The sequence below is a fragment of the Etheostoma cragini genome, chromosome 20 (genome assembly GCF_013103735.1).
Source record: "Etheostoma cragini isolate CJK2018 chromosome 20, CSU_Ecrag_1.0, whole genome shotgun sequence".
Lineage (NCBI taxonomy): Eukaryota > Metazoa > Chordata > Actinopteri > Perciformes > Percidae > Etheostoma > Etheostoma cragini.
In genome coordinates this window covers 3,469,230-3,478,987 of record NC_048426.1, presented here as the reverse complement: position 1 = coordinate 3,478,987, position 9,758 = coordinate 3,469,230, and the positions used below count along the sequence as shown (strand labels likewise).

At 41.3% G+C, this 9,758-nt stretch overlaps 1 protein-coding gene across 3 annotated transcripts in view; it reads right to left on the bottom strand.

Moving 5' to 3' along the window:
• Positions 1-469: 469 nt before the first annotated feature.
• The window catches only part of adck1 (aarF domain containing kinase 1), a 135,576-nt gene continuing 126,287 nt past the window's right edge, over positions 470-9,758 (bottom strand). For 2 of the 3 annotated variants that reach the window (XM_034858388.1, XM_034858384.1), the window contains one exon: positions 560-719. In XM_034858388.1, coding sequence (XP_034714279.1) covers positions 560-719 — 160 coding nt within the window. Of the gene's footprint in view, positions 720-9,758 lie in introns of all 3 variants that reach the window. The other variant, XM_034858385.1, reaches the window with a different exon arrangement.

The window sequence follows — 9,758 nt, the reverse complement described above, 5'->3', positions numbered from 1 at the left end:
AGGGAAAGGAGAAGATGAAAAAAGTACAGAGCTGTAATCAGGACATGGTAGCAAAAATAGTCAAAGCTGAGGAAAACAGCTAACCTGGTTCTGTTCTCCGTCTCTGCTATCTCCTCTAAACATCACCGATAAACATGTTATATCTCAATAATTTGATATGTACACAAACACAGTATGCACTGTAACTACTTCTTGACAGCTTATCCGTCCGCCTAGTACTTCTCTGCAGCATCTCTCTATTATAGCACAAGTTGCCAGATACAGTCAGTCAGCACAGGAACTGCATACCGTATATTAGATAAGGGTTGAAGTCAATTTAAAGCTTACTAGGGTTCAAATACATCCACATGTTGAGTCTTTGTATGTATCCATAGAGCAACAAACTGTATTATTAACATATTAACAGAGGTGAAACTTACAGTGTGTGTGTGTGTGTGTGTGTGTGTGTGTGTGTGTGTGTGTGTGTGTGTGTGTGTTTGAGGACACATTTAACAATTTTTAAACTGCAGTGCAACACAAAACCCTTTGATAATGTCCCAGTGCAATGTCCAGATGTGTCTCAGTGCAGAAATGCCAGCAGAGCAGTGAGCCAGTCACCCAACATGGAGCCCTTCACCCACAGAAGCAGTTCATACATAGTGAGTCTCCACAGGTTGAGAGACTCCGCCAGTATGATCTGTAGATGCCTCCTCCTGGACTGAGCCTTACTCCTCTTGTGCCTGTCAGCCAAAGCAGCAAAAGAAGAAAGGGGTCAGGCACAATTTGAAGGTATTTGGTTGAATCATAAACCTTTTTTACAAACAGTGTGTTCCTTCCCAACTTTCTGGAAAAATCTGACAAGACTTGGATACTTTGAATACTTGTAGAATGAAAAGCTTAAAATGGTACAGAAAATACATCTTTAAAATGTAGGCAAATAAGGGATCTATGGCAATCAATTCCCAAACATGTATATATTAAAATCCTTCAACTTGGGCGTAGTACACTTAAGGGTAGAGTTTTCTAAAACTAATATGAAATTATGTTAACAGAAATGCTCAATAATCAAAGTTGTTACAAACATCCTCTATGTGACATTGATATTCTCAGTAAATTTCAGTCAAAGAAAGATCTTTAGGATTCATCCTCTCTCAAACTATCATAAATACAAATAGGAAGTCCATGGCTTTAAGTTTTTAAGTTTTAAACAACACTAGCAGCATGTCTCCAGGATGACCATGTCTGTCTAGACTGATATATCTCAACAAATATTGGATTGAGTTTTTTTGAAATCTTATTTCATTCACAGTGCCAAGAGGGTGAAGCCCTCTTTTTTTGATGATTCTTTGGTGATCCCAACCAATACTCTAGTTGGAAGATCCATCCACAGGCTGACTTGTTATTTCAACAATTACTATGGTGTATGTCTAAATACCTGCAAAACTACATACCATACGTTAGCTGTGATTTATGTCTAGTGCTAATTCGCAAATTCGTTACTGAGCTGGAGTTTTTTTTTCTTAGGGACTATTTACTGTAAATAAGCCAGAATTAGCCAGCACACTTGTTTTCATCTGTTGTCCTTGGACAAGTTTGAAATGATCAGCCTAAAATCAATCAGCTTTAAAACACTTTTGATGATGTAAAACATATATCAGTTACAGTAAAAGTGAAACACAGAAAAATTAAGCAGAACAAAGACATAGGCAGCAGTAAAAGAACATATTACTGTTCAACAAAGCAAAAAAAAACGTCTTTAATTACAGGACACTTCACAGGCAAAAACATATGAGCCAAAGCGCCACAACAGCACTTAGGTTCTGTAAGTCAAGCAACAGGGCAGTTTAGCAGCATAAAAGTTGCGTATTGACAGAGATTTGCCGTGCTAATGCTGAACGTTTAGTATGTAGGAGATAAACTTTAAAGCTTAATTATGCTATTTTCAGAGTAAGAAAAAGTGCAAAAAAAAAAGCACGTAGTAGTGCACCTCACAGGTGTGGCATATCAAGATGGTGACTAGACAGCATGATTATTGCAGAGGTGGGCCTTAGACTGGCCACTTTAAAACATCTGTTATATGTTGCTTGTAAATTACATTTAAAATGTTCCTATTATTCTCATTTTCAGGTTCATAATTGTATTTAGAGGTTATATCATAATAGGTTTACTTGGTTCAATTTTCAAAAACACCATATTTTTTTGAACTACAAATTGCTGCAGCTCCTCTTTTCACACTGTGTGTAGAGCTCTATGTTCTTGCTACAGAGTGAGGTATCTTACTTCTATTCCATCTTTGTTGGGAGTCGCAGATGCGCATCAGCTAAATAAGCACAGCTAGATAGTCAGTTGAAGAGAATGAGGGAGTGCCACAAAGTGACGCACGTTCGTCACGGAAGTAAAGACTGGACTACAATAGAGCTGCTAGGAGCAGTTTGTGAAAAGTGTTTTCTGTTGGTGATGGTAAGTCCCTTTGGGGTGGACTTTGGCCTTTTTCACATTCTAAACCTATTACATCCACAAAAAAGATACATAACATATAACATTTGCATCGACACCATGCTATTTCCAGACTTCTCCTGAGCTACACAGATGAAGTGTGACAAATTTAAGGAGAAAAAACTTTATGAGCGAGAGGTGAAATTCAGAATCTTGTATCCTGCCAAACTAAAAATAGACTCTTGGGATGGAGTCTGACATTTGAATGCCCCTACAGTAAAACAGAGCAGCTGTAAGTACAAAATGCTGGAATTGAGGTGTGGGAACGAGCTGAGACTGCAGGACCAGTGCCTGTAATACATTACTACCCATGGCACAACAGTTGGTTAATATTTTATAAGAAATGCTTATTCAGACAAGCTCTACCACTGTCAGCAGTACAGCACCAGGCAAGGCTGAGACCCTTTCTGTGTGTGTGTGTGTGTGTGTGCTTGTGTGTGTGTGTGTTTGTGTGTGTGTGTGTGTGTGTTTGTGTTTGTGTGTGTTTGTGTGTGTGTGTCCAAAGCCCTGTCCCTCAGCCATCGCCTGAAAGATGAAGTGACAGCCCAAGTATTTATGGTTAAAAGAAAAAAGTTGTTTTTGTATTTATTATTTTGTATTATTATTATTACATGTATTATTATGGCTATTATTATCAGCTTTTCTGTCTTTTTATTTATCAACTTAACTATCTAATGTTGTATGGGCTGTCTGGTTGTTCATGGTGGGCGTTCTGTTAGTTTTGTACTGTTTCTATGTTTAAAAGCAAAAAAAACGATTTCAATTTTTTTTAAATGTTTTATTAAATTTTTATTTAATCTTGCTCAAGCTTTAATTTCTGGACGTTAAGCAGCGTTGCCACAACAGCCTGAATGGCTTCGCTCGCTTTCTCTACCGCCATTACGAAACAACAACTCTAGTGCACGGCCTCAATGTCATTGTTCTTCAGACACTCCCTCTGTTTGCTGATTGGGCCGCCAAAAATGTGGCTGGATAAACTGAGCTGGTCATGTGTTCTGGTAACATATGTTGTTTAAACCCACTCAACCTTGTTTTGCCATCCCAAGAAGGGTGGGATGGGTGCTGTTAAACTGACTGAATGGTGTTAGACTCTGATCAGACCTTAGGATGGAGTACAGGGTTTGTTAAAGGGTTTCTTCCCCTCAGCAGTCAGCCCCATTAACAAGGCACACTGAATCTAATCCTTCATTTTCCCCCGGCGTCTACCTGCACCCGTTTTGACACATTCACCAAAGACGCCTCTGCCCCCTCGACAATGGCAGCTAACTTTGTCTAACCGTTGCTGCCAAAAAATGTGGCACGTTACTATAATTAAAGCTGTTTTTTTTTCATCAGACCAACTTGATCTCTGATCCGAGAGGCAAAGACTTTTTTTTTCTTCCTTGGACAGTGGACCGTGCACGAGACAAGCGCATAAATGCTGACAATTGGCTGAGGTTGAGTAAAATTTCATGGCTAAGCCAATCAGAGCTATCTCAGGAATCTCCACAGCATAATTCTGGGTCTGTCCCCAGCCCCAGGCTGTTGGACGGTGGTTCTATGTGCACATTCAGTCTTGCATTGTCTCTCAATTTTCAGCAATTTCAGAGTCGGCTCCCGCAACAACTTTACTGCATCTCCTCCTTCTTTACCCTCAGGAATGCCCACAAAACGGACCTACTTGTATTAATATTGCTAGAGCTGTCAATCTCTCACTTCTCTCGCTCTATCACACACGCACTAACACACACACACACACACACACAAAAACACAAACACACAGCGGCCCGACGCAGACAAGTATAAACATCAGGCCACTTATGTCATTTGCACTACAAAGACTGTACAAAGACTATATTTGTTATTCATTTTTGCTAAAGTGCTTAACAAGAATTATTTAATTTTGCCTAGTTGTGGCCTGTTAATTCTGTTAATTTCCAAAGCATCTATTTTGTTATTTCTATTGATCCACTAGACATAATTTCTACATTCATGGCATTTGACTGAAGGCTAGTCTCACTTTGTCCCCCAGCAAAATTAAAATAGTTTAATAGTGTACATATTATAAAATAGGGTACATTGTTTGTTAATATATTGTATTAAGTGTCCATTTCATTATAATATTCAGATTTATCATATATAATGGAACATGCACGTGTAATTTCCATTTAAGAGGGGTGGAGGTAGGGTCACACAACCACAACTAGTTCCTTTTATAATTGGCTCAACAAAGATGGCAGCTTAAGGTATAGCTCCTGGCCCAATTTTGCCAAATAGTTGTGTTATATGGTTCCAACGCCGGTATTCTGTGAATTTGTGCTCAATAGAGTCATTTAAAGCAGAATGGCAAACAAGAACAAAACCCAACGCTGCGATACGGATGCCATTGCAGAGGCACTACTGGAGAAACTGAGAAGCTACCTCGAACCCCTTTTTCACAGATTCAGTGTCAGATAACAGGTGGGGATCGACAACGACAAGAAGCTAACTCCCATCCATGTCCAGCTAGCATCTCTGACTGCAAGCCTTGGCTCTACCAGATCGGATGTGGACTATCTAAAAACTACTGTGAATAGAACCTGACAGCCACGGCCACGCTTTTAAAGAGATGGAGGTGAAGCTAGCAGACATGGAAGACAGAAACTGAAGATGCAACATCTGCATCTCCACCTGTGCATGTGTTTGGTCCCTTGTCTTGTGTCTGTGTGTTTGTCTGTTTGTGTATGGGTGGTTACATTATCTCAGTGTATCATTTGTAATTGTTTGTTTATTGCAGGCTTTTATTTTTAATTTTTTTGATCATTTTAATGGGCATTTCCACCCTGACAGGACAGCTGAGATAAGAAAGGGGAGAGAGAGAGGCCGAGGACATGCAGGAATTCATCACAGGTCAGACTCGATCCCTAGACCTTCTGCGTCGAGGAATAAACCTCTATATGTGTGCCTGCTCTACCAACCGGTAGTTGACACTACAACGCATGCACGCACGCACTCACACACACACACACACACACACACACACACACACAGTGCCTTAATTGCATGATTTCCATGATTAATTTTGATTAATCGCATTGTTATATGCAAAATCCAACAATGAATTCAAAAGTAGTGTATAGTGCAATTTTATTTTAAACATTCTGCCATATGAACAAAAGTGCCATAACATTGTTTCTGAAAATATTTATCAGCATTTTGTCCAGCACACGTTTTAGCATAATGTCTCTCTGTTTTCATTATATCATCAACATAATACAATGTAACTCAGGAAGGTCCCTCCCCAGTGAGAGCAACAGCGGGTGCACGTTGTAAAGTTGTTACTTTTGCAGTCCTCTCCTTTTCATACAAGTGGCGTAATATTTTTGTGATGGTGCGTCTTGAGGGAATCTCATACCTGCCGTCATTTGTTGCAATTTTCAGAATGTTTCTCAGACCTATTTCCTCCACAACACTAATCGGCCTGCAGTCTGTAGCTATCCACTTTGCTATGGCATTTGTTAGTTTCTCATGCCTTTGTTTATCTATACTGGTCCCACACGCTGCATCTAATGTAGTCTACCAAAGCCTCGCGCCACTGTTTGTTTGGTTGAATGATTTGCTGGTATCAACTGTGTGTATTGCATTTAAGTGATATTTCAGACTGGAAGTACTTCGGTGATAAGAAATGGTTTCAAATCATTTTGGTTCTGGGGACTGCACTTTCTGGAATAACTTTAAATGCAAATGGCCATGTAAAAGTCCCGTACTCTCCTCCCCGTGTTTGTTGGTTTGTTCATCTGCCAATTCTTTTCTTTTCTGGGTCCTTTAAGCGCGGCAGCAGTTAGCAACATACTTTTACAAAATAAAAGCCTGAGAGCAACAGACTTTTACAATACTAAAAGAAATAAAAACTGTGTTAATGCGCGATAAAATAATTGTTGCCGTTAATTAATGAACGAGTTAACGCAGGCCACCTAAATACTGTGCAACCCTCTTCAAGGACTTTATAGGACTGCTGCATATAATATGTATTAACTTTTGACTGTGTAATTATTGCTGGGAATTTTACCCTCCTGTTGACAAACCCCAGGACAGAGGGACTAAAGACCTGTGTTTTGTTTCTGATAACTATGGATTGACGGCGCATGTGATGGAGCCCAAAAACAATAAGGGCTACATTCTGGACCTGATTATCTCCATTTCCAAGGTTATAGTGACTGATGATGCACTCTCCGATCATTCCTGTGTTCTGTTCAACGGCACTATCTCTGTGCACACAAATGTTCAAAAACTGGTAAACTGTATATCACTGAAAGCACCAGTGAAACATTCATTCATTCAGCTTTCTCCTCCACACCTCAACAAATTATTCAGAAAATTAGACAAGCAGTCGGTACCTCCGTATCAAGTACAGAATACGTGTTGTCACAGAGTCATGCAAAACCAATTCAAATATGACTCAATTTTATGCAATCAACGCCAACAGGCTTTTTCAAAATTTGTTTTAATTCAGATCTTCCCACAGGCCCTAAAAATGCAGTCATCAAGCCACTACTAAGCAATTATAGGCTGAAATCAAACCTTCAATTTTTAAGTAAAGTTAAGTATTTTGATGCCTTCCAGTCAGTTGTTCAAACATAGCACTGAGACGGCTCTAGTTACAGTCTTTAATAACATCCCCTTAAACACAGACAGTGGCAAAATTTCAGTCTTAGCATTACTTGATCTCGTTGCTGCATTTGACACGGTATACCATAACATATTACTAGACAGATTGAAAAACTGGGTTGGACTTTCTGGCACTGGTTTGAATCCTACAAGTAATTACGCATCTTAGATAAAAAATATGACATGCGGCGTTCCCCAAGAATCTACTGTACATGCTTCCACTGACTCAGATTATGGAAACCAACAAAAATAAGTTGTCATAGTTATGTTGACAACACACAGATGTACATAACCTTACTGTCAGGGGACTATAGTCCTGGACAAGTAACTAATCTAATTATAACTAACTAATTGATCAAATCAATCGATTGGATGTGCCAGAAATTTCTTACATTAAAAAGGGGAAAACACTGAGGTGATTTTTTGGAGCAAAAGGGGAACAGTTCAAAGTAAAAAAACAACAACAGACAAAGCCAGAAATCTTGGTGTAGTCGTGGACTCAGATCTGAATTTCAAAAGCCGCATTAAGACGATTACAAAGTCAGCCTACTATCACCTTAAGAACGTTTCAAGGGTTAAAATACTTGTGTCTGAGAAGGATTTGGAAAAACGTGTCCAAGCTTTTCTCTCGACTACTGTAACAGTTACTTTACAGGTCAGACAGACAGCTACAGATGATTCAGAACGCTGCTGCTCCAGTCCTCACTAAGACCAACAAAGTAGATCACATCACTCCAGTTCTTAAGTCTTCACACTTACGCTTTCTGTCCCTCAAAGAATTGATTTTTAAAATACTTCTGGTTTATAAAGCACGGAACGGTTTAAGGCCAACAAACATTTCTAACTGCTGCTACATTAGTGTGACTTAAGATGGCGACGCGTGCACACGCAGCGACCTCACTCTGTCCCAACCAAACGGTGTTTTGTTCGTTTTTTTGTTCGTTTAAGTGTTTGTCCGAAAGTTTTACATGTTCGTCTCGTCTTACTACGTCGTACTACAAGTACAGCAGGAAGTTTCTACTGGATATCTGCAAAAACAAGGTTTGCAGCGGTCTGAACTTTGCAACAGAGACGCTAAAGGAACTCTGCCTACTCCGGCCTGAAATAACACCGGACTCGCCTGCTATTCCTCCCCCGGAAAGAAAGCGTCGGAAGCGGTGTGCGAGGAAGCAGAAGAGGGGCATGCGCGGAGGCGTCCGGGCCAGGCTAGCGGCTAATCCAACTCGCCTAGCCATACCATCCATTCTCCTGGCAAATGTACGATCACTGGACAACAAAATGGATTACATCCGACTGCTCAGATCAACGAACCGTACAGTGAGTAATTGCGGTTTGTTCGTCTTCACTGAGACTTGGTTAAATGACAACATTCCGGACTCTGCTGTACAACTGGAGCAGCTAGCATGCTATCGAGCAGACAGGGCCATTGTAAAGGGAGGAAAATCACGAGGAGGAGGAATCTGTGTTTACATCCGTGATAAATGGTGCCAGGACACTGTAGTAGTATGCAAACACTGCTCACCACTGGCGGAGTTTATGATCATAAAATGCCGTCCTTTTTACCTGCCAAGGGAAATTACAGTGATTCTGCTAGTCGCGGTATATATCCCGCCTACCAACAATAACAGTGATAGGAACACGGCTCTTAGTGAACTGTACCAGGCTGTCAGTGAACAACAGACGGCACACCCAGACGGTTTCACCATCTTCACTGGAGATTTTAACCATGCAGATCTTAAAACTGTTATTCCAAAGCTATACCAGCATGTTGACTTTCCAACAAGAGGAGACAACATCCTGGACCTGGTCTACACTACACACAAAGGAGCATACAAAGCCACCCCCTCCCCCACATTGGACTTTCTGGCCATATTACTGTTATGCTAATGCCCGCATATAGACAAAGAGTGAAAGCAAACAAACTGGTTTGCAAACAGGTAAAAGTGTGGCCTGAGGGAGCCTCTGATGCTCTTCAGGACTGCTTTGACACAACAGACTGGGAAATGTTTAAGCAGCAGCTACTTACAACAACCAGACAGACGTAGAGGCGTATACAGACACTGTAACCTCTTACATCACCAAGTGCATTGATGATGTGACCCACACAAAAGACATCATCACTCGGGCTAACTGGAAGCCATGGTTGACAGGGGATGTCCTCAGGCTGCTGAGGGCCAGAGACAAAGCCTACAGAGCTGGGGATGAAGGCATGAGAACAGCGAGAGCCAACCTGTCCCGTGGCATCAAGGAAGCAAAAAAGCAACACACTCACAAGATAACCAACCACTTCAAAGACAGCAGGAACGCACAAAGCCTATGGCAGGGCATTCAGGCCATCACGGACTACAAGCCCGCGCCACAGAGCTGTGAGAGCAGCATCCCTCTGCTCAACAATTTGAACCCCTTCTTTGCTCGCTTTGAAGCACAAAACAGCACTTGCCCACAGAAGACCCCTCTCCCCCCCACACGAGCAGCCTCTGTGTCTCTCTGCCGATAGCGTGAAGAGGACACTTGCTGCTGTCAACACCCGGAAGGCAGCAGGCCCAGACAACATCCCAGGTCGTGCGCTGACGGACTGTGCTGAGGAGCTTAAGGACGTCTTCACAGACATCTTTAACACGTCCCTGAAGCAAGCCGTCGTCCCATCATGCTTCAAA